This window comes from Erpetoichthys calabaricus, chromosome 2 (assembly GCF_900747795.2).
Source record: "Erpetoichthys calabaricus chromosome 2, fErpCal1.3, whole genome shotgun sequence".
NCBI classification, from domain to species: domain Eukaryota; kingdom Metazoa; phylum Chordata; class Cladistia; order Polypteriformes; family Polypteridae; genus Erpetoichthys; species Erpetoichthys calabaricus.
Window position 1 is genome coordinate 212,418,807 of NC_041395.2, and position 26,190 is coordinate 212,444,996.

The 26,190-nt window shown below is 35.8% G+C and overlaps 1 protein-coding gene across 1 annotated transcript; it reads left to right on the plus strand.

Moving 5' to 3' along the window:
- The first annotated feature begins 519 nt into the window (after positions 1-519).
- Positions 520-22,768, plus strand: ilf2 (interleukin enhancer binding factor 2). Its single transcript, XM_051923084.1, has 15 exons — positions 520-666; positions 1,917-1,976; positions 3,587-3,629; positions 7,262-7,366; positions 8,971-9,048; positions 10,911-11,013; positions 11,270-11,335; positions 11,533-11,649; positions 11,780-11,858; positions 13,220-13,307; positions 14,436-14,497; positions 16,168-16,282; positions 17,726-17,816; positions 21,857-22,045; positions 22,606-22,768. The coding sequence occupies exons 1-14, from the start codon at positions 662-664 to the stop codon at positions 22,015-22,017; spliced, it is 1,173 nt and encodes a 390-aa protein (XP_051779044.1). The 5' UTR covers positions 520-661; the 3' UTR covers positions 22,018-22,045; positions 22,606-22,768.
- Positions 22,769-26,190: the final 3,422 nt, after the last annotated feature.

The following is a 26,190-nucleotide window of genomic DNA, read 5'->3' on the forward strand; positions in this document are numbered from 1 at the left end:
GTATTATTTCCGGTATAATGAATATCTTCTTCTTTCGGCTGCTCCTGTTAGGGGTTGCCACAACGGATCATCTTCTTCCATGTCGTCCTGTCTTCTGCATCTTGCTTTTGTTATTCTGGTATAATGCATATATTTGATAAATATTTACTGATCATTTAAAAGGTAAACCAGTGGTACACTGTCAAGTTATTATTTCCTCATATATTTGTGGTGTAATGTAATTGAAAGACAATATAATTACACGTCTTTCTTTTCAAACTATTTTTAAATTATCGAGACAACTGACGTTAAGATTAAAAATTAGCAGAGGATGGTTTCGATCCATCGACCTCTGGGTTATGGGCCCAGCACGCTTCCGCTGCGCCACTCTGCTACAACAAAAATTCTTTTCCCCTCTTTCATTAAATGTCATGCTGACCAAGCTGGCTAATAGCTAAACAAAGACTGTAACCTTTTTCGTTTTAACCCGCCCTCTCCAATGAAAACCAATCAGTTGCAAGGTTGTTTGAGTATCGGTGTTTCTGATTGGATAGTACGTTTTCTTCGTACATGTTTGTCTATACCATCCGCCTCATTCTCCAGGCCTGCTCGTTGTAGTAGTGTGTAGTAAATTCATCTTTCTTTTCTTGGTTTTCAGGAAGGATTCAAGACGTCGTACGCAATGAGGTATGGATATACGTGTAGATTTTCAAAATACATTTTACTTTATTCGGAAGTGGATGGGGAAGAGAAGCTTTAATATGAATTTGTGAGACCATGTTTAATCTTTCCAGTCCGAGTGAATGGGTTGAGAGTCGAACGGTTACAGCCGGTATTTCACGACCTGAAGAAAGGGACTTAATGCAGTGCTATAACATAATATTTTTATACCTAGGTGCCCTAAACAAAATGCATTGATTTTTCAGTCTCTTTTCTGGCAGTATCCTAAAGTAATGTTAGGTGTTAGAATGAATGGGCCTCGGTATGATGGCCGCCTGCTTTGGCAAGGCCTTGTGTTAACTCTGTTGTACCTGTACGAGCACGCTGGACCCAAAGGGTTCTAAAGAGTAGTAGACAGAAAAGTAAGAAAAGAAATAAGTGACTTTTGTTTCTCTCAAAACGGGAACCGAGTCTTTGTTTTTGGCTATCGCTGAAGAAAATGCTTATCGACTTTGCTTTTTTTGAAATAGAACTCCATCTTACTAAACATGTTTTAATGTCTGTGGGGCATTCTTTGTAAAGCCAAATTTTCTCACACATTACAATATATTACTTGTTTATCTGAATTAGGTGGAACCTTTTTATTTTTTGTTTGGTTTAAATAATGTTTAAACATTTAATGGCTTAATCAGGGTCAGTAAATTATTTAGTGTACGTGTATGAATTGTTCAGAATAAAGCGCCCCTTCACCAGAAATGGTCCGTTGAAGACTTAAAATCATTTGGTAACGTGTTTGTGTTGCACTTAGACATTTATGTTGCAGAATGTCCCTTTTATAGTATCATTACTAGTAATATCGTGTGGGTAGTTGTGTAAAATGCTTAATATATCAGATTTTAGACTATGCATTTTCATCTATTTTTTGGAGTGCGTTTTTAAAAATCAATTATGTTGGAAGAAAAAAAAAAACTCTGACCCCAGAATATTGAACTTTTGTTACCAATGTGTTGTTACTTTGTACAATGTTGTGCACTTCCTAGCAGATGAATGTTTTTTCTTTCCAAAGATGGGTGGTCTCATACAATTTCTTTTGGCTTTTTTTTCCATAATACAGTTCAGTTCTGTGAGTCAATAATACACTGTACACCTTTCATCCTGCAGTAGGTCTATTATGAGGAGTGCAAAACTTACTTTAGTGAAATCATAATATAGAATGCTTGGGTGTTAGCTGAATCTGGACAATTAATGTTGCCCCCTCTGTATCTTTTGTTTCCTAGAGGTGATCGGGGGCGGGGCCGAGGTGGACGGTTTGGTTCTAGAGGGGGTTTGGCCCAAGGGTAAGTGCACAAGTGACTGTTAATGTCATACTGATTTTAATATATTCATACAGTATAGAGTGTCATATTGATAGCCAACTGTAAATCAGTATTACTGTAAGTACAAATTTAGGGAGGGCTAATGTAGAATCTGTAAATAAAGTATTGGCATAAATGTTCATTTTTGTTTGTTCTAATTTTCTCAAATTAAAAAAAAAAAAAAAAAAATCTAGATGAGAACAGGCCACTCAGCCCAACAAAGTTTGCCAGTCCTATCCACTTAATTTTTCTAAAATAACATCAAGCCTAGTTTTGAAAGTTCCTAAAGTCCTACTGTTTACCATGCTACTTGGTAGCTTACTTCATGTGTCTGTGGTTCTCTGTGTAAAGAAAAATTTCTTAATGTTTGTGTTATATTTACCCTTAACAACTGTGCCCTTGATGAACTTCTTTTAAAATGTCTCAATCCACTGTACTAATCCCCTTCATAATTTTAAACACTTTGATCATATCTTCTTTAAACTGAAAAGGCTCTTTCCTCATAATTCATCCCCTGTTGCCCTGGAATCAGCATCATTATTCTTCTCCGCACTTTTTCTAGTGTGGCCATGTCTATTTTGTAGTCTGGAGACCAAAATTGTACACAGTACTCCAAATGAGGTATAACCAGTGTGTTGTAATGCTTGAGCATAACCTCAATGGACTTGTACTCTATGCATCATGCTATATAACCTTCTTAATGGCTTCTGAATACTGTCTGGCAGTTGATAGTGCTAAATCCATTATGACTTCTAAATCTTTCTTATAAGGTGTAGCTTTAACTTTCAGACTTCCAAGTGTGTATTCAAATCTAACCATTTTTATTTCTAAGTGTAATAATTTCACTTACATTAAATGTCATCTGCCACAATTCTGCCAAAACCTGTATTGTAGTGGATCAGCACCTGTGTATATGCAGACACTGGTGAGGTGCAATGCTCCTTTTTACCAACTCTGGTCTACCAGTGAACAGTGACTGGTGATGCCATCTCTGCGTTGTATCAAGTCTCAATCCAGACTCTTTCCTGTGTAGTTCCCAGTTGGTGGAACGGGCAACCCACCTTTATCTGCACTGCTGACTCCCTCAATGTATTTAAGAAGCAATTGAAGACTCATCTGTTCTATAAATTCCTGTGTGATTGATTGAAGAGAAAAGGGAAAAAAAACATCCTCCGTCATCTTTAATATTGGTGGTTAATTTGTTATTTATCAATTGTAATCAATGATTTTAAATTAGCTTTTTTTACCTGTCCTATTACACTTGCTGAGCAAACAGGCCCTAGCTTAATGTTACTTGATTGTTTACCTCTGTTGTAAGTCACTTTGGATAAAAGCATCTTCCATGTGTTTGTCCAATTCCCTCTGTAATGATTAAAGGATTCTATATTATCTGCCAATCCAGCTAGCTTGGTATCATCTGCAAAATCAACTATCTTGTAACTTATATTCCTACCCAAATCATTTGTGTGTGTGTGTGTGTGTGTATGTGTGTATGTATGTCATGAGAATGAAAGGTGTTTTGTTTAATTTTTCAGGAATCTATGTGGTATTTTAATGGTATTTTGTTAACTGAAACAGTATTTTTATTTTAGGTATCGTCCCTTTGTTCCACACATTCCTTTTGACTTCTATGTGGTGAGTAGTTTCCTAGTATTATTTATTCTGTAATTTGAAACCACTATATCCAGTTGAAGGCTTCTGCAGAAACTGTGCTACTTTACATTTGACATTTAATCTAGGAACTTGTCCTTGTACCATAAGAAGAAGCTTTGAAAGTTTATGTAATCTTTACTAATATAATTCAATTTTATTGAGGGCCAAAAATAACACTTTTTTTATATACCTGAGGCAGGTTGGAGTATATCAACAAACAACTCACAACACATTTTCTTTACAAACAAAGACACTAGTACCTCTTTGTTCTGCCTCATCTCTGTCTTGAATTTGATCCTTTCTTTGGCAGTGCTTTTTTTGACATTGCAGTGGGTTATGAAACTTACCAGTGCTCCTAGAACTGAAATCTGCATTGAAAGGAAAAAAAAAACGGGCGACTGTTCTAAGGCAACCTGTAACTTTTTTACTGCCCTAGGTGAAGCTATAAGTGACCTCTGTCTCATATACCCCCTGCCCCCCAACACTATATAACAATATAAAATGGGTAGGTTAATCGATTGATGGTGGTTCAGTTTTACAAAAAGAGTACCAGCTTTACAAGGTAAATTATGTTTAATTGAAAAGGAAACACATGGCAGCTATACTGTATGATCAAGGATCTTGTATTCGTTTTGCTAATTTCACATTGTTCACACTACTGCTACTACTATTACTGTTAATTTAAAATGTTAATAATGTACATATAAAGTATATGCAATTCAAGGAATCCTAAGGTTGTGAAGTGTATGCTGACTAGGGATGGGTATCATTAAGATTCTATTGATACCTATACCGTTTATTGATACTGATACTTACTGATACTCGTATCGATACTACTCTTCATAGTGTGGTGCCAAAAATAGACATGATGTGAAGAGATTCAACAGTTTTGTTTTTTTTTTCTCTCAAAAGTAAGTTTGTTTCCTGTATTCCTGTAGTGCTGCTTTCTTGAACATTATAGAACTATTAAGCATCTAGAACTATTTACTATATATTGTTCACAGGAAAAATTATTTACAATATACAGTACATAGCCTTGCGCAATATAAATATTTTGAGTTTATAATCTAATACATTCTTAACAAAAAGATAGTAGCATACTTTTCCAGAAACCACAAAGAGCTTCTCCCCAATGACAGTTAAATAAATCGAATTGATTACAAATTATTATAAGACTATTAATACTAAATTTAAATATACTTAACCATATATAAAACACGGTTAGTAACTCCTATTCACATGCTCTATAAAGCACTTCTCAGCCCAAAACTTCCTCCTTCTGTATCTTTTATATCTTTATGTATAAGATATAGAACAAGGTGAGGATCACAAAGGTTCAGAAACAAAAAGAGATTTGTAATAACCACGCCTTAATAATAGAAATAATACATTTTATGTGCATAGTCCCTTTCTGCACTAAATCAAAGTATGCAGTGAGGTTCACTGGAAAGCTGTAATTAACGCCCTCTTTCCTTTCAGACCTAGCGAGCAGATGCTGAGAATGCCTGCCAGATGAACAAAAAGTACAGTGATCTGTATTTATATATTTAACAAAAAAAAAACATTTTATAAATCTCTAAAACTTTTTGAAAGTGGGGAGTATTTCTTAGCAGTAATATGCCAGTTTGTACTTTGTGTCAGAACAGAATGTCACATTTATCTGGAATGAATGACATTCATAGATCATACTTTATCTCCATATAGAATAGTAAGCGGTTACCTACAGTACTTACAAAGCTTTAATAAAACATGTTGCCTACACTGGTCTTTCCTGTTTCTTCTGTGAAGACTTGTACTCAAACTGTTTGTCCCATCAGAGATCCATATTAAATACTGATGCAGCAGAATTGTTGCAAAAAAAAGTGAAAAGGACAACTGGGCCAAAGAGGGGGATGCTTCAGTCCCCACCTTGTATACGATCATGTTAAACAATCAACCATACATAATTTTTTTCCTTAATGGAAGCAATGTGTTTCTGCATCTGGGAGCAGGACAAAACTTTTTGGGTGCAGATGGGAGAAGCTCAAATGAGGCCAAGTGTATATGTGAGTGGGTGGAGTCGGGATGCAGTACTGCAGAAGCGGGCAGTCGCGGGTTTAGTCCCGCGCAGACCTTTAGTTTGAAACTGATGAGCCTTTACTAATTGCCTCTCACCCTCCTTCCACTCTTTTTGTGGGACCTCCTCCTACCACTGAGGTATTTTATTTGCATATTGAACTGCATCTTCTGAAAGTACAGTGCTCAGTAGCTGTCCAGCAACATGGCACATGAATCTCCAGTTGGATCATTATAATATGATCGGTATGTTACTAAATATATACAAGAACAATTGATTTTGGGGAAATTCATAACTAAAACAATTAATGAAAAAAAAAATAGATTACACATTGCAACATACGCAGCTATGAAACTAAAATGTGATCTGACTCCTGCAGTGTAGCTGACGGTTCAGAATTTAAAATCTCCACTAATGCCAGATGGAATTAATGTTGCAGAAACTCCGATACTGGCACAGTTTTTCCAAGAGCTTACCAATTTAATATATTTTTACTACCACTAAACCACTTCTAATGGTAATCCACTGTGCTTTACACTTTCCATTTCATCCTTTATTTTTAATCTATGTACTGTATAACAACTGTATGTATCCAAAATCTACAAGAGTTTGAAGTAATGGAGGAAGTGACGATGAACACACTTGCTGAAAAGGACACCATAAAACTATGAACTTCACCTCAAGAAAATAAAAAAGCGCATTCAGCTAAAGAGTGCTTCTGTGAAACCTAGTATATTGCACTTTGGTATTTAGAAGGCAACCTGTAAAGGATGCCCTGGTTAGCACAAAGTTGAGAAAGAGTGTCAGTCCAGACACAGGTTCTGAATTTGTTGCTAACACAACATGCAAGAAATAATGCCATTTATACTGGTATCATTCTACGCATCACGATCAATGGCTCCTGACCTTGTTAAAAAAAAAAAAAAAAATAAAATAAATTGCATTCATAATTGGTTAGAAAAGAATTGTGATCACATTTAACATAAGTGGAAATGCAAATTTTCTATCCGCATGTAACAGTCAAGTAACAGAAAAGACAAAAACAATTATGTAGTGTGGCGGCAACAGTCCGTTAAGGACGGGTAGCCAGCAGTGGTGTATGTGAAATTCTTCATTAGAAAATCAAGTCTCTTGCATCTTGTTGAAGCAGTAAAGTTTATTTGTAGCAATGTAGTGTTGAATTTTTTTCTTTTTGGTCATTGTAAGCAGCCAGTTTTCATTCTGACTACAGGTTACTGGCTGCGGTGTTCTGTGCCTAAACATAACGACCTCTAGTGAGATGTTTGAGGACAAGTGTAAATATCAGTTATGGATAGAATTTTCATATGGTCTGCATACTAAATGCAGTGTCCGAAGAAACTATTGATCTTTGTGGGTGGGCCATATGTCATGTAACATGTTTTGAATATTGATGACGTGTGCTGAATTAAAATTTCCAAGGGCAGTATCTGGCCTGTGGGCCTTTAACAACCTTACTTTTGTCTTTAACTAAGCTAGAGTATGTTTGTTTATTTATTTATTTATTTATTTATTTATTCATTCATTCTTCTTTTTAAAGTGTGAGATGGCCTTCCCTCGTGTAAAACCAGCACCTGATGAGACTGCTTTCAATGAAGCACTATTAAAGAGAAATCAGGATCTTACTCCAACACCAACTGAGCAGGTATGCTTATATTATTGCAGTGTTGTTTCTGCACAAAGATTATTCCTGTTTAATGTGTGACATGAAAATTCAATCTAATGAGAACAACTTAGTTGCATTAATCAGTCATAGCAGTCCTTTCCTTTAGTGTTTATCTGATTTCACCACTTTCTTTAAATTCTCCATTGTCTTATTCTGTTTTTTTTTCCTGGGTTAATTGAATGATTTTCAAAGTCGAGTAATCATTTGCCAGGTTTTGATTTTCCTTCTCTCCAAATACCAGTTTTGTGCAACTGCTTGGTGCATTGCACCTAAGGTCCTGAGTAACTGTCCAGGGTGGCTGTATGTTTTTGTTTCAAACAGTTTCATATTTTGATGCCAGGCCTAGCAGATAATAAAACTTGGTTTCTAATTATACGAGTTGTTAGTGCTTTAATTTTCCAAAGACAAAACTTTATCACATTGTAGATTTTTCATTTTTTGAGAATGTTATCCGTATGTTTTATTTTACAGAGCAGATTTTTACCTCTTCCTTATTATCTTCCTTCTGTTTAATTTCAAAACATTTTATTAACACAGGTACTTCATGATGCTTATGCACAGATTTAAATGGAAGCATGTTATTAGGAACTGATAAGTTTCTTTGTCATTTGCACCTCATTATTAACTGATGGTTAAGGATTCAGGCAACAACTAGAGCAGTTGTTTAAAACTTAAAATAGGCAATTAAGGGTTCAAATTGTAAGTTAAGTAAAACTAAGCCTCAAAAAATGTTCCTTTAGTAGTAAAAGAATGGGTTCTAATTAAGAGATTGGTTAAAGTGAAAACCTGTAGCTCCTAAGGCCCTCCAAGATGTAGGAACTCTGCACTAGACTAACTATCCTCCCCATTTATTTGGAATATTTTAGAAGAAGAAATGATGCTTTATGTTGGAGCAGCATTGTATCTTTTAATATGTATTTTTTGTCACATTGCTACTATCTGCTTGTGTTGCATGTGTCTGAGAGGGGGCATCATTCAGTGCGTTTACCAAACATTTGCATCTCATGTTCCAGTTTCCTGGTTTGTTTCCTTTGTGTCCTTTATTCAACCAATTTGAAATGAAAAGGTCCACCTCACATTTTGAATAATGTTTTGACTGGTGCCTTTATTGAAGTTGACTTAAATTGCAACTGTTTGAGATCGAAAATGTAGCTTGAAATCTGGTCAAAAACCTACACTGCATTGGTTAATATATCTTATGACATTACAATTGTTTTATTGTACTGCTTTCGTATAGGATCATTTGAGTCATCTGATTTTTTTTTTTTTTTTTTTTTTTTTTTTTTTTGTCCTTCCAATTTGTGACCGTGTATTCTTTTTCAGGATTTTACCAATACTGCTTTTGTTTTGATTTCTAATAGTTTGTTTCTTCATGCTTTCTTTTCCACTTTGATATTCTGGTATAATCGTATAGTATTGATAAAATGATAACATAGCTAACCTTAAATTGCTCAGTTAAATCAGTTTCATATTGTTGGTTTGATTTAATTTGTGGTAATTTGTGTGTTTTTTTTTTTTGTTTTTTAAATATATAATTGGAATTCGACTGCTGGAGTAACCTGCTTCTTTTTCTCTCTCCTTAGTCTTCCATCCTTTCTCTTGTTACAAAGATTAACAATGTGATTGACAACCTTATTGTAGCTCCTGGAAACTTTGAAGTGGTGAGCAGTTTTTTTCCTATTCTGACCATTTCTTTTTTTAATACTTTTTTTGTAATGTCTTTCTTGACATGTGCAATTTTAGTAAATTCTCCAACCCTTCTGACAAACTTTTTTTGTCTTAAAATACTACAATTTCTTGTGGGGTTTCTGAGTTTTAAGTCAGAGAGAGGGTTTTATAAAGAACATTATCGACAATTGTTTATATATTTTCATACAAAAAGTCTAGCTGAATATGCTAGAAACCAAAGTGTTCATACACAATAGAAATAAATAAATTGGAGAAAGGCATAATTTAAATGTCATGGCTTTTTATTCTTTTGGTTGTAATGGTAGAAGACACAGTCCATCTCTAAGGTTGAATGGCTAATGAAGAGAGAAAAACAAAAACTTAGCTGATGGTATGCTGGAGAAAAATAAACCTCTAGGGGCTCCAGGACCAAAGACTACCCATTCCCCACTAGGTATTCTACATTGCATAATGGTAACAAAGTTATCTGTGGTTTTGTTACATCACCCTGTAAGGTTAGATGTGGTAGGACATGTCAGTAGTTTGAAAATCCACATTTCAGAGGCAGCTTCAGAGTGCTTTTACAAGGTGCCAACTACATAAGAAACCACTGCAGAAGACCGAAAAGAGAACCGAACTTAAAAGAGTAATTTACTGTATTGTAAAAGCACTATTTTGCCAATAACGTGTACATTACTTACTTTTTGATTATTTCTGCCAACGTTTTTTTTTTATTTGTGTAACTGACCAGTTTTCCCTTCTTTTGCAGTATATTGATAGCCAACCAGTCCTCAGTTTAGAGAGGTGTTTTGATATAGCATTTGAAGAATTACTAAGGCATTAGTTTTCATCAGCTGCTGAGGAAAACCCATGCCAGTTAATCACATTTTTTTATTGCAAGTTAATAATTGGTCCAACAGCAGTATGGTCAGTTTTGTGATTTCATCATATCTACTAAAATTTGATTTCTGATTACAATAAATGGCCTTATGAACAAATCGCATGTTATGTAATTTGTGCAGTACTGCATATAGCCTTGGCAGCCAGGAGTATTAAGTATTCAGGAAGAAAAAACACTTTGAGATGCTTATATGTATTTTCACGTTGATAATAATTATGCTTTCCATGACTCATTCTCTCTGATGTCTTTTAGGAGTTCTGTTAATCTTTCATTTCCCATTTTAACACTGATTTATTTTTTTTTTATAATTACGCCATTATAAATTCTGGCACTATACTTTACCTGATACAGCATGAGCATTATTTGAACACTTGAGCCAACCTTTTTGAGGTATTTGCAAAAAAATGAAAATATAATTCAGGCTTAAAAAAGCACATTTCCTCCACATTAACAGATCAGAAGAAGTATGGTTGATTGTATTTATTTTTATACTGTATAAAGATGTGCAACAGTATAGTTAAAACACATTTTCATTGAAATGTCTTGGTTTTTTTTGCTAAAAATAGCAGTTTTTGGTTTATAGAACAGGAGAGAACACAAAATGTAAAAGTGTTTGTAGGTGCTGGGTGAGGTTTTAGCATCTTTCCCTCCTTCTGGTACATTTAATTAAATGGAGAAGTGTGAAATTTGCTATCTGGTTTATTTTAGCTTTCGGTTATACAGTTTTATTTAAATAGGCAAACGAGTGGTAAAAACGTTTCTAACCAAAAAACTTCATTTTTTTTCTGTAACATTGTTATTTAAATTAAAAGTTAAGCAATAAAATTAAGAATTTAATAATAGTACTATAGTTTGTCAGTGTGATTTGTAAATGTTTTTTTTTTCCCAGTGTGTCAATCATTTTTATGTGTTTATAAACACTATTTACAGACTTATCTTGTTTATTTTTCATAGCAAATTGAGGAGGTTCGCCAAGTGGGCTCTTACAAAAAAGGCACAATGACAACGGGACACAATGTTGCAGATCTGGTTGTTATTCTGAAAATACTGCCAACATGTGAGTATTAGACAATGTGGTGGGGTTGTAATTTTTGCAGACTTTTGTTTTTGGTCTGTTACAAGAAATAATTCAGTAAATAATTTTCTTAATATATTTAAATTTCAAAAATTTATAGTTCTGACATCTAATTTGAATTGTTGTATTCAGCACATCTTTTGTTGTGAAGTCTTCTAAGTTTCTATGAAATTTTCTGTGTAACTGAAGTCTATAAGTTAGCATATATTGAACAAGCAAATCAATTTATTTTAAACAGTGGAAGCTGTTGCTGCTCTGGGAAACAAAGTTGTTGAAACGCTTCGTGCACAAGATCCAGCTGAAGGTTAGTATTAAATGCAGTAACTTCAAAAATTTTTAAAAGCATTCATTATGATGACTATCTTATTATTGTAGTGTATACTTCAATTCACTTAACTTCAGTGTTGTCATAACAGTATCAAGTCAGAAACAAAATTTAGCAACTTAGTACATTTGGTTGTTTTGTCTTTATAACATTATCATTTTTTTCTCCCCCCTCAGTATTGTCTATGCTCACTAATGAGACTGGCTTTGAGATTAGTTCTGCAGATGCCACAGTAAAAATCCTAATCACCACTGTACCACCAAATCTACGCAAACTGGATCCAGAGCTTCACTGTATGTATTAAGTACTTTAATGTAGAACTTGAATAAAAATGGGCCTATTGTAAATAGCAACATTATGAATTATGTTCAAACAAACTATCATCCTCTCCCATCCCTAATTTATTTATTTTATTTTTTTTAGTGGATATAAAGGTTCTTCAGAGTGCTTTAGCTGCCATTAGACATGCCCGTTGGTTTGAAGAAAATGCTTCCCAATCAACGTAAGACTACTGTTACTAGTTTTTTGCTTGGAATTAGACACTTGCCTGTATAACTTTCATAAGTCTTTATTGAACAGTCCCTTTCAATATACTTTTATTTACAATTTAATCTGGAGTACAGTAATCCCTCCTCCATCGCGGGGGTTGCGTTCCAGAGCCACCCGCGAAATAAGAAAATCCGCGAAGTAGAAACCATATGTTTATATGATTATTTTTATATTGTCATGCTTGGGTCACAGATTTGCATAGAAACACAGGAGGTTGTAGAGAGACAGGAACGTTATTCAAACACTGCAAACAAACATTTGTCTCTTTTTCAAAAGTTTAATCTGTGCTCCATGACAAGACAGAGATGACAGTTCCGTCTCACAATTAAAAGAATGCAAACATATTTTCCTCTTCAAAGGAGTGCGCGTCAGGAGCAGAGTCTGTCAGAAAGACAGAGGAAAGCAAACCAATCAATAGGGCTGTTTGCTTTTAAGTATGCGAAGCACCGCGGCACAAAGCTGTTGAAGGCGGCAGCTCACACCCCCTCCGTCAGGAACAGGAAGGAAGGGAGAGAGACAGAGTTTTTCAATCAAAAATCAATACGTGCCCTTCGAGCTTTTAAGTATGCGAAGCACCGTGCAGCATGTCATTTCAGGAAGCAGCTGCACAAAAGATAGCAACATGAAGATAATCTTTCAGCATTTTTAGACGAGCGTCCGTATCGTCTAGGTGTGTGAACAGCCCCCCTGCTCAATCCCCCTACGTCAGGATCATAGAAAGTCAGTGCAAGAGAGACAGAAAAGTAAGCCAGGTAGCTTCTCAGCCATCTGCCAATAGTGTCCCTTGTATGAAATCAACTGGGCAAATCAACTGAGGAAGCATGTAACAGAAATTAAAAGACCCATTGTCCGCAGAAATCCGCGATATATATTTAAATATGCTTACATATAAAATCCACGATGGAGTGAAGCCGCGAAAGGCGAAGCGTGATATAGCGAGGGATTACTGTATACTATAAACTACTTGATCCTCTCATCTCATGGATATTTTAATTCCTTTGTCAGCTCATTGAGTGTTACCGGAATTATACAAGATGCAGATGTTTCTTTGATACAGCTTATTATTAATGATAAATAGCAGGTTTATTTTGGAATAAGAAAATGTAATTATATTTGTGGATTGTATGAATCAGTACAGCTTTTTTGCTTTCATTTTTACAAATGTTAATTTCAGTAATCATTTTATTAAAGTTGTTTACTTTTCACATAACTACATTATAAATGTTTTAATTTAAAAAAGTGATCACATATGGCGTTACAGAAACTCACTTTATCTGTATGTGTTTCTTGTGTTTTTTCTGTAATAAATTGCAGAGTAAAAGTTCTAATCCGTCTTCTGAAAGATCTTCGAGCCCGGTTTCCAGGATTTGAACCCCTTACCCCTTGGATCCTTGACCTTTTGGTAGATAACTTTTTCATTTAATATAGTGTGTGTAAATATATACCATTTATTTCAATGCCTATCTATGCAATATTATATGTATATAATATTTTTACACTTGTAAAACTAAGAACTTATGAAGTAAGATGGATTTTCAATATGTTATCCTCTTTGTCTAATCATTTAGATTTTAACTTTTGTTTGAAAGCTGCACATGCAGTGTACGTCATTATATCAAGAGTATACCATTAGAAGAATATGGCCAGTTTTGCTTTGTTATAAATGTATTTTTACTTTATGAATATAAACCTTCACAATTTCAAAGCATAGTCTTACATTCAAAAGCAAAGCTGTTGATATTTCCAGCAGCAGATAAAAATATCAAAAGTGATAGTCACATTGACAGAAAACTAGTCAAAACAGAAATAGTGGATCATTGTTCTTGAATAGAACTTGCAACTTAGGCAAGATGAAACGACTTTATGCAAAGTTCTGTTTAGACTGTGTTCCTGATAACACATGATTATTTCTGTCGAGAACCCTACTGATGGAGCATTTTCCTTTTGGAACTTGGCACTAAATATGTCTCCAATTAAAAGTAGTTGGTTTACAATTGTTTCTGTGGCCAGACTGTCTCAAAGTGCAGAGGTGGTGGTGCCCATTTTGACAGAGTTCTTTCATTAAACGTTGTCTGAGCTACACATTTCTATATTGAAGTATGCATAACTTGATACTCGCTTCATAAAATGATGTAATTTGTAGCTGAAGATGATCAGACCATAGTCTACTCTGTGCTAGGGTACAGGCAGTGCTGATGAATGGTTTCTTTTAACTGTTGTAATTGTTGCTATGATTGCTGCTGTACTTTGTTTAGCATGGGTTGGTCTTACCCAGTCATCAATGGTAAGATACACTTTGCTAGAGCATTATTGTATGTGACTTTCCTAGAAAACATTTATAAATATAAAAGGCATGCAGAGCTAACAGTCTTGTGTTTCTGGCCAATTTATTTTTGTAAACGGGTGTTTCCTGTTTTGTAGTGTTGATAAAATTGTCTTCACAAACTTTACAAAAATAGCAGTTGTATTTTTTTAATATATGTAAATAACTTGCAATCAGTGCTTCTCATTCCATCTTTTCTGCTTTCAGGGTCACTCGGCTGTGATGAATAATCCCTCCAGACAGCCTCTTTCTCTAAATGTTGCTTACAGGTAGTGAAAATTAAAACCTTCATGCCTTATGCACCTGTAATTCTGTATCAAGAAAAAGTGTTAATTTAAACACAGGCTTGGACTTTGAACATTTTTGTTGTTGATAGTGTTATCAAAGCCTTGCAAACAATTATCAACTGGTTGTTTGAGTATGCAGAATGTGTTACAGAAAACATTTAAGAGGCTTTAAATGAAACATGTTAGTAATCAACAAGTGGGTATGATCATTGGTGTTTTTAAGAAATGTCCTGTAGCCAAAAAAGCTTGTAATCTATAGATGGTAGTGTTTGAAAGTTATCTGTTAATGAAAAGTAATGCTTTGATGTACTGTGGCAAGAAGCTAAATTCAAAGGTAGTACTGATAGAAGTGTATTGGAACTGCATAACTTTTTTCCTTTTGCTACTGTTGTATGGTATCTTGTTATCCAAAAGTTTCACTCCATTTGACAAAAATAGATTGGTATGGTTACAGTGGACTAAAACAAAAAAAAAATCTCCTTGCCTAGTCTTAATCTGTGTTTCTTCTTTTGTGAAGCCCTGTTTTTCCCACCACTGTAGGATTTTATGGATTGGTCCTCCAACATTTTATCAATTAAGAATAGTGAAGTTTAATTACAGTATATGTTTGGGCTGTGCATTGTTGGCATCAGTACAATTAGAGTAATATTGAATCTGACCTTTTAATGGTAGCTATGGATCTGTCCCGGAAATTTTTTAGGTTAATAATGCTCCCTGCAATAACGTTTTGATTATTTGGGAATTATTCCAAGAATGTGACCTTTTTAAAGCATGCCTTTTCTAAATTAAACACCTGTTGGATGAGTTAGAGTTGTGATCCACCATCAGTTATTCAGCGGCAATATATGACACACATGTGGCCCTCCAGACCCCAAAACAACTTAATTTATAGGCCATTTTTAGACCATATCTTGTGCAGGAAATTGAACCCTTATGATAAATTGTAAACCAATAGGTGTTCTTATCAAAAGTGATCAGAAGGAATTGAGGCTGTACATGCCACATCAACCAACCCCATGGTTTCACCCCCTAATGGGATATGAGGGGTCAGAGTTAATCCTTTTCACAAAACTTTAGAAGAAATATGGTGGTCGGTAATATAGGCATGTGGGGGTGTGTGTTTATTGTTATTTTTTTGTTTATGCTATTTTGAAGTTGCTGATCATTAATATATTTTTGATATTTGATTCTTTACCGATGGCCCTTGCCCTTTAAGAGTCACTTCCAGAAGGTTAAAAATGTCAAATTTTAAAACGTGGGGTATTATTTTAGACTGTTTATAGGTCAGTGATTACAAATAGGATGTTATTTTAAATTTTTGATCATTTAACTGGGGATCTAGCCCTTTATAGACCTCTATCATTGGGAGAAAAATGACAGTTGTCTTATTGAGAATGTTTAGAGTTTAAACATTTTAAAATGTGTGCTTCAATTTAATATGTCAAATATAACACAACTTTGTTTATTATGTACTTACTACCTAATGAAGTAAATAATTTAATTTCTTTTAAACACCCCAAATTAGGGTGGTGGGTTAGGCAGGTTATTTTTTTTTTCCAATATTGATTGAAAAATTAGAGGAATACCATTTCTCTTTTTTTGAAAAAAGGGTGAAGAGCTTACAACTCCCAACTTTATTTTTGTATTTTTAGGCGATGCCTTCAGATGCTTGCAGCTGGTCTCTTTCTTCCTGGGTCAGTTGGGATCACAGACCCATGTGAAAGTGGTAACTTTCGTGTGCATACAGTCATGACTCTGGAGCAACAGGTAAATCCTGATTTGGCCTTGTGGTAAATTATGGTTAGATAGATAATTTATTAATCCCAAGGGGAAATTCACATTAATAAAAATAAAAGGTAGAAAAATAAAGTTGTACACGGAGCTGCTGAAAAGGCTGCCACTCTCGGCTGCGCCTGAGTCATCATCTCAGTGCAGTGCTGTGAGAGAGATTCTCCCACTCCTTCCCGAGCCCCCCTGTTATCCTTAATCTTGTAAAGTGGTGTTCAAAAGTATTCAATCCCTTTTAAAGTCATCACAATTTTCTGCATGACAAAAATTTGTACACATTTATCCATTCAGTATTTGGGATGAGAGCTCATATGATGTAACAATACACTTCCAAAGTCAAAATAAACAGTTCTGAGGATATTTAACTGAAGAAGAAAAACTCAAAAGTTATTATTTGCATAAGTATTCAAGCCCTACACATTAATACTTTGTCCCAAACTCTTTTTGCTGCAATAACATCCTTTAATTCTTTTGGGAGATAAGTATGTATCAATTGTGCACACAGCAGTTTTCAAACAGTGCCACATGTCATTCTCAATAGAGTTCAGATTTGGCCATTCCAGAACATTCACCTTTCTGTTTTTGAGACATTCTATTGTCATTTTGGCCTTATGTTTAGGGTCTATATCTGTGAACCTACGGCTCGGGAAAACAAGTTCTCCTGCAGTACGGTGCGATGTTTCTATCTATTTATCCATCCATTATCCCTTCAACTCTGAAAAGATTCCTTATAGCATGATGATGCCTCCATAATATTTTACCATAGGTATGGTGTTTCTTGAGGCTTAGGCAAGTGTTAGTTTTACATTGCAGATAACTGACCAAAAAGTTCTATTTTGGTCTCATCTGACCATGAAACCTTCTCCTACATCTTAACCAGGTCTTTCTCATGTTTTGTAGCAAATGTGTTCTATGTTGACCTTTGTCAATATGAAGAAATGTTTGGTATTTAACTGCATGTGGTAGTTTTGTGTGGTGTTGTTGGATTACTTTTGTGAAAGCCATATTGGAAAAACATCTAAGATGATCGTTTTATATTCTAAATGCTTAAGTGGCTTCAAAATGGTGAACATAAATTAGAGGCCAATATCTACATTAATATCTTCATTCTTGTAGAATAGGTTTAGAATTGTGCGTACCTCAGTTTAGTGGAGAGTTATTAAATGGTGAGTATGCTTTCTAGTGGTTATTACAGAAGCAATGGTAATATTGGTGTCCTGCCTTTTTTTGAGGAATACCTTTTATGTTGGTGTGGTTACTTTTCTGGTTAGGAGACTACAGCCATAGTGGGATATTTTGACATTATGATTGTTTTCACAGATTTCTGAGTGTTTATTTGTACTACAACTATAATTGTCTGGAATGTTTTGAAACCACTGTCCATTGTGATTTTTTTTTTTTAATTTGTCTTCTGATATTCAGGACATGGTGTGTTTCACTGCTCAGACTCTTGTGAGAATTTTGTCTCATGGTGGATACAGGAAGATACTAGGCTTGGAGGGTGACGCAAGCTGTGAGTAGTTAATTGTGTATTACTTGTCTTTTACTAATTTTGCAGTATTTCAAAAGTGCCAGTACCATCTCTGTCTCTCTATATCTCTATATATAAATTTTTTTATAAAAACATGAAATTGCAGATACTGAATTTGTTTGAGCGTAAAATTTTTTTGTACCCAAGTATAACTAAGCTGGGCTTCTTCCCAGCATCTTTAAAAATAAATAAATAAATAAAAAAATTATTTATTTTTTTTAGAAAATATATTTTCATTGTGAGAACTGACATTCTCTATAATAAAGCTCATTTTTTAGTGCTTCAGTTTAATTTTTCATGTAGGTGTTAACATTTATGCTTCATTTATTACATTTATAAGCAATAACTGGTTTGATGCAAACAGTAATCCTGTGTATTTTAATCATGACCAATGACGATAATGCATTTTAGAACAAAAGCCTCTGATCTTTGTGGGTGTGTATATATATGTGTGTGTGTGTGTGCGTGTATATGTACAGTGGGGCAAAAAGTATTTAGTCAGCCACCAATTGTGCAAATTCTCCCACTTAAAAAGATGAGAGAGCCCTGTAATTTTCATCATAGGTATACCTCAACTATGAGAGACAAAATGAGGAAGAAATCCAGAAAATCATATTGTCTGATTTTAAAGAATTTATTTGCAAATTATGGTGGAAAATAAGTATTTGGTCACCTACAAACAAGCAAGATTTCTGGCTCTCTCAGACCTGTAACTTCTTTTGTAAGAGGCTCCTCTGTCCTCCACTCATTACCTGTATTAATGGCACCTGTTTGAACTCGTTATCAATATAAAAGACACCTATCCACAACCTCAAACAGTGTCACTCCAAACTCCACTATGGCCAAGACCAAAGAGCTCTCAAAGGACACCAGAAACAAAATTGTAGACTTGCACCAGGCTGGGAAGACTGAATCTGCAATAGGTAAGCAGCTTGATGTGAAGAAATCAACTGTGGGAGCAATTATTAGAAAATGGAAGACATACAAGACCACTGATAATCTCCCTCGATCTGGGGCTCCACGCAAGATCTCACCCTGTGGGGTCAAAATGATCACAAGAACGGTGAGCAAAAATCCCAGAACCACACGGGGGGACCTAGTGAATGACCTGCAGAGAGCTGGGACCAAAGTAACAAAGGCTACCATCAGTAACACACTACGCCGCCAGGGACTCAAATCCTGCAGTGACAGACGTGTCCCCCTGCTTAAGCCAGTACATGTGCAGGCCCGTCTGAAGTTTGCTAGAGAGCATTTGGATGATCCAGAAGAGGATTGGGAGAATGTCAGATGAAAAAAAACTCTACTCGTCGTGTTTGGAGGAGAAAGAATGCAGAGTTGCATCCAAAGAACAACATACCTACTGTAAAGCATGGGGGTGGAAACATCATGCTTTGGGGCTGTTTTTCTGCAAAGGGACCAGGACCAGGAAAGGGCCAAAATACCAGCAACAGTGTGTGAAAACCTTGTGAAGACTTACAGAAAACGTTTGACCTCTGTCATTGCCAACAAAGGGTATATAACAAAGTATTGAGATGAACTTTTGTTATTGACCAAATACTTTTTTTCCACCATAATTTGCAAATAAATTCTTCAAAAATCAGACAATGTGATTTTTCTGGATTTTTTTTTTTTTTTTTTACCTATGATGAAAATTACAGGCCTCTCATCTTTTTAAGTGGGAGAACTTGCACAATTGGTGGCTGACTAAATACTTTTTTGCCCCACTGTATGTATGTATGTATGTATATATCCTTATATATAATTTAATAGTATCCGTATGTACGTTGTTCGCGTCAATACCCTGTATGTATGACGATGTATGGTGTTCGCGTCAATACCGCGACTCAGTATAATTCTTCTGCTTTCCGCGAATATACTCATGACACCGAAAAAAAGAGGTACAATTCCACAAGCCGCTTCCGATGCCAGAGAAAAGTCTATTTCAAGGGCGTCTCAAATGCCACAGCAGACACAATCCAAAGTGGACGAACTTACAATAAAATGTGAATCAGAAAACTGTTTGTTCTATTTCTATGTTCTGTTTCTTTCATTTGGGAAATTCACCAGTTAGATTCCCGGGCAACACCGGGTACTCCTGCTAGTGTGTATATGTGTATATATATGTGTATGTGTGTGTGTGTGTGTGTATATATATATATATATATATATATACACACACAGTGCATCCGAAAAGTATTCACAGCGCATCACTTTTTCTACATTTTGTTATGTTACAGCCTTATTCCAAAATGGATTAAATTCATTTTTTTCCTCAGAATTCTTCACACAACACCCCATAATGACAATGTGAAAAAAGTTTTTACTTGAAATATTTGCAAATTTGAGCTCAGGTGCATCCTGTTTCACCTGATCATCCTTGAGATGTTTCTGCAGCTTAATTGGAGTCCACCTGTGGTAAATTCAGTTGATTGGACATGATTTGGAAAGGCACACACCTGTCTATATAAGGTCTCACAGTTGACAGTTCATGTCAGAGCACAAACCAAGCATGAAGTCAAAGGAATTGTCTGTAGACCTCTGAGGCACAAATCTGGGGAAGGTTACAGAAAAATTTCTGCTGCTTTGAAGGTCCCAATGAGCACAGTGGCCTCCATCATCTGGCCAGCCATCTAAACTGAGCGATCAGGGGAGAAGGGCCTTAGTTAGGGGGGTGACCAAGAACCCGATGGTCATTCTGTCAGAGCTCCAGAGGTCCTCTGTGGAGAGAGGAGAACCTTCCAGAAGGACAACCATCTCTGCAGCAATCCACCAATCAAGCCTGTAAGGTAGAGTGGCCAGACTGAAGCCACTCCTTAGTAAAAGGCACATGGCAGCCCTCCTGGAGTTTGCCAAATGGCACCTGAAGGACTCTCAGACCATGAGAGAGAAAATTCTCTGGTCTGATGAGACAAAGATTGAACTCTTTGGTGTGAATGCCAGGCGTCACGTTTGGAGGAAACCAGGCACCGCTCATCACCAGGCCAATACCATCCCTACAGTGAAGCATGGTGGTGGCAGCATCATGCTGTGGGGATGTTTTTCATTGGCAGGAACTGGGAGACTAGTCAGGATAAAGGGAAAGATTACTGCAGCAATGTACAGAGACATTCTGGATGAAAACCTGCTCCAGAGCGCTCTTGACCTCAGACTGGGGCGACGGTTCATCTTTCAGCAGGACAACGACGCTAAGCAGATGTCCTGAAGCCACTCCTTTGATATCTTGGCTAACTCTGTGAATGTCCTTGAGTGGCCCAGACTTGAATCTGATTGAACATCTCTGGAGAGATCTTAAAATGGCTGTGCACTGACGCTTCCCATCCAACCTGATGGAGCTTGAGAGGTGCTGCAAAGAGGAATGGGCGAAACTGGCCAAGGATTGGTGTGCCAAGCTTGTGGCATCATATTCAAAAAGACTTGAGGCTGGAATTGCTGCCAAAGGTGCATCGACAAAGTATTGAGCAAAGGCTGTGAATACTTATGTACATGTAATTTCTCAGTTTTTTTAATAAATTTGCAAAAACCTCAAACTTTTTTCACATTGTCATTATGGGGTGTTGTGTGCAGAATTCTGAGGAAAAAAAATGAATTTAATCCATTTTGGAATAAGGCTGTAACATAACAAAATGTGGAAAAAGTGATGCGCTGTAAATACTTTCCGGATGCAGTATGTGTGTGTGTGTGTGTGTGTGTGTGTGTATGTATGTAAAATGTGTGTGTATGTGTACTGTATATGTGACTGCCTTTTAAACTGAACAAATACTAATTGTCTGGATATAAATGACATAGAATTACAAAATATGAGTGAAGCACAGTTCATTTTTAGAAAACCAGTAGTCATTTACACAAACTTAATCAGTCTTCATACGTATTCCTGTTCATTGTTTTAAGTAGCATTTTCAACAAGGGCCTGTTATCTTTTTTGATTTCTTGGTTATGTGTGTGTCTCTTGTAGTTAAATTTGACACTTTATTTCTGTTTTTCTTCCCCCCTTTTGTTTTTTTTCCCCCACCTACAAAAAAAAGACCTGGCCTCAGAAATGTCTACCTGGGATGGTGTGATTGTAACTCCATCAGAAAAGGCTTATGAAAAACCCCCTGAAAAGAAAGAAGGTGAGGAGGAGAACTTGGAAGAAGAAGCAGGTGAGGGTGAAGGAGAAGAGGAGAGTATGGAGACGCAGGAATGAAGAGTTTAGAAATGAGTCAATGTGGTGAGTATTGTGGATTTTGGCTGCTAGAAATTTTTTTCTGGTCATGTGTTTTTTAAACTGTACAGTACTTCATATTTGTTTAAGTTGCAAGAGTTCAAAACTTTAGTCCTTTAATGATTGACTCAATCTTCCCAGGTCCATCTTATAGTAGTTAATTACTTTGAGACTGTGGGGAGTTTTCAGCTCAGTGTTTTACTCTTGCAGTTTGCAAGTGGTATTTTCTCATCATATACAGTACAAAGTCTTTCAGAAGGGACAGTAAAGGTTTGAGTTGTGCGTGTTTTTTGTTTTTGCACCTGTCTTCTTATACCATTGTGCATTTTGTTTTGTTACCATTTTATAGGCGCTATGAAAGTTGTAAATCTACTAGTGCCATAATCTCTTATCTGTATTTTCAAACATTTTGCAAAACAAGATGCAGGAATTTCTTTTGAGAAATTGTTTGCTTTAATTGTCCCTAAACCACAGAGAAATTTATTACATGGATCTGGAAACTGAAGTGTTTTAAGTTTGTTGTCCGTGATATCCGTTATTCTCAAGTTGCTTTTTTTCCCCCCCTAGGAGCACCACACTTGTGTTACAACTTTTTGTGAGCGGGAGGATCTGATTGGGACTAGATGTAAACAGGAATCCATATTCGTCCTTACTGTAACAACTTTTTTTTTTTTTTTTTTTTTTTTATGCTAATTGAGTTTTATAGGTGTTGCCTCAATAAAAGGCTTTATTTGTTTTAATACAATTTCTTTTGTTTTTAATGTCTTATTCTTTTGAAATATTTTGACAACTGTTGGTGGTTTCTTAAAATAAGCATGTCTGCTGTCTTGGAACCTAATTTACTGTGTAATTGCTAGCTCCTGTTTTTTAGGATCTGTCCTGCACAATTTAAGCCACTTACTCCTACAAACATTATAGAGATTACCTTTCAGAAGTAAGTTTTTATCAGTTGGTTTAATGCTACAGCACCATACTTTTGCAACAAAAGGCTCTCTTTACTATGAAAAGGCAAGGAAGGCTACTCTAAAAATGGTCCATTTTACTTACCCAAACACTCACAATCTGCTTCTCTTGGATTTTCTGATTTTAAGCTTTGAAATTTTAGCCACTACTGTGTTTTTTTTAATTGGTGTTTGACATTTGGTAGCTATATTCATTTTTCATGTTTGCTTAGTGATTGTGTAGAGTTGTGATTAATGAGTTATAATGTTGAGGTGTTGAGTCACTGCTCTGAGAAGGACCAGCAAATACAAATTAATCAAGGTATTGTCTGAGCTTTTAGCACACAAGACTCTTCTTTTTAATAATTATTTTTTTGTAATCTGTATGCACCATAAATTGTTTCATTTACAATGGCATTTAAAGACTGCAGCCAGACACAAATGAGTAGCCATCCCAAGCTACTGTTTGGTTATTTAGAGAAGATAATATTTAAAATATGTATTGGACACAGTTGCCTGAATTTATATTATGTATATCGAAGAACTTTGTAGTTTTGAAAGAAATACAAGTAATACTTTAACACGTGTGCTGAAACAAGAACAATTCATGTGAATAAAATGGGTCTTTCCTGAAAATGCAGAAACATACCACTGTTCTTCTTATCTAAGGAATTTAGCTAAGAGGCCCTATATTGAAACTACTTGTGTCAAAAATGAGCTGAGTCTACAAACTCTGTACTAGTTATTTTATTTATCCCTGGTGCTTGGAGAACAGCTTGTGTGTATATTTTATTTTAATCCACTTTATGCCATGTTGGTCATATTCTTAAGCAAATTTTTACAACCGGGACTTGTCTTGAGGTAGATACTGGGCTTCACCCACTGAGTGACCTTATGTGGTCAGGTGGTTTTGAGTATCCCGGATTCCAATGTACCAGGTGGTATATATCTTGAGTCAAATTGGTTATTATGTAATGGATTCCTCCTTGGGACATGGCCAGGCAAGTGGTGCCTGTTTATTTTAATCTCCTCAGCAATATTCTGACTTCATCTTGTAAAGGTTAATATTGGAGATCTTATTTGACCAAAAAAAGTATGGTTATTCTCTTTAGATTAAAATAATTGAATGACTGTACTTTGACTTGACGATTCAACAACACTGAATTATAAACTGACTTGATTCTAATGCTATACTTCTTAGATCTCTAGATAGACCTAAGCTTGACAAAAGCTTTGAAAATACCAATGCTGAGGCAAAACTCTCCGCAAAGTTTTTCTGCTGTTGGTTCTCTTTTTGTAGCTGCTGATGTTTGAGCAAAAGAAGAGCAACATCAGCAAAGTCAAGATCTTCAAAATGAAAGAGCATACCTTTCACTATCTGCAGTAGCGTTCTTTATTACACAATCAAACATTAAAAAGACTATAATCAGATTATCAAGTATACAACATTTACACTGTCATTTTAGTGTTTAGTTCTCCGTACGATTCACGAATCCTTCATAGACTTTTGTACACTATCAAAAGCTTTTTTGAAATTGCTGATTTTAATATACAGAGAAGCATTCCACTCCAAACATTGCACTTAACTTGGTGCAAATATTTGAACAATGTACCAGTTCCTCTTTGTGAAACCAGCCTTATCTTTTCTTAGTTCCTTGCTACCTTTCACTTCACAAGGACTTGTCAGAACATTCCTACCAAGGATTGATAACAGGGTAGTACCTCTCCAGTTATCAAGCTACACTGGTCTGAGTTGTCCTAAAAATACCTGCTTGTGTAGAAATATGCATCTTATGTGTTTCATTCTTAATATATTGGCAAATCAAATCATTCCAGGTTATTGCTGCTAAATGGTAGTAATGGAAAGTGACTGATTTTAAAAAATTATGGAATGTATGACACGAATACTGTATGTTTTGGGTCAGTGCAACTCCTGCATGGTGTTTCAAAGAAGGGCCTAGATGGCAGCAACAACATTTATTCCTATATAGCTCATTTTCATACAAATGATGTACCTCAAAGTGCTTTACGAGGTGTCAAGGAAGTATATGCAAAGAAAAACAACATCAGGTAAGAACAATAATGAATAATTGTATATCAAAATTAAATAATGCACAGTTACATAAGATAGATTAATAATTAAAGGCCATAGTGTCGTTGAATATAGATTTGCCTCTTAAGGACAGTCCTATTTGTAAAGGTGAATTGGCCAGGGTGGAGAGAACAAAAACACATCTGCAGAGATTCCAGGCCAAAAAACCCACTCCCGTAAAGTCCCCACTGGGCATTCTGTTTAATAACAATCTTAAGTCGTTCTGTATTTTCTTTTTAAGGCTTTATCATAGCAGATTAGACGCAGTGGGTCTCGTAGCATAGTTGGAGTATCGGCTTTCATTCATAGATCATAGCAGTGGCAGCTGGTGAAAAACATTTAGGCAGAGGGCGAACTAGGGGAGCACTTAACTATTAGACTGTGTAATGTGAAAGACACTATATCTAGTCATTCCACATGCTCTCCTGGTCCTCATCATAGTGCCAATGCACATCTTAGCTGGTCCAGTAACAGACCCATATGACAAATCCAGGCTAAAATGTATTGTATTCTTTCCACCATGCTGTCCAATCTGAAGCCAGCTTTTCCATTTCTACTGTGCTCCAAAACTTCAGTCCGTGTCAGCCACAGCCCCCTTATTCTCAAAACTTGCCCTATAGATGTGGAAAAGAACAGGTGCACCTGCCTCTAAATTGCCCAGTTCCCCATTCTGCCAAAACCCGCAATGTCTGAACTCCACCTCCGTAATCTCCAATAACTTGCACTTCCGATGTCCTATAACACCTCCATAGAATCAATCCAATCCAAATCTTATTCTGCCTTTTATTAATGAAGTGCACAGTCCTTGACCATTCCACCATATGCCATAAATACACATCATACAATCACTTTTATCAAGTCTTACATCCCAGTTTATCATTAATCAAACCCATAGAGTCATTACCACCCTACTTTTACTCTACACTTGCTGCCAGTCTGACCAGTCCTATGGAGGTTTGCCAGGCTTACCTCGCCTGTGCACAAATTCACTTTGTAAGAGCCACAGACCCCCAACATCTTAAAACATAACTAGTCTCGTACTAAACCCCCTGAACCAACCTAATTCTTTTTCTCCCTTTTAAAATCAGGATATCTGTACAGGTATTTCATTGAACATCAATT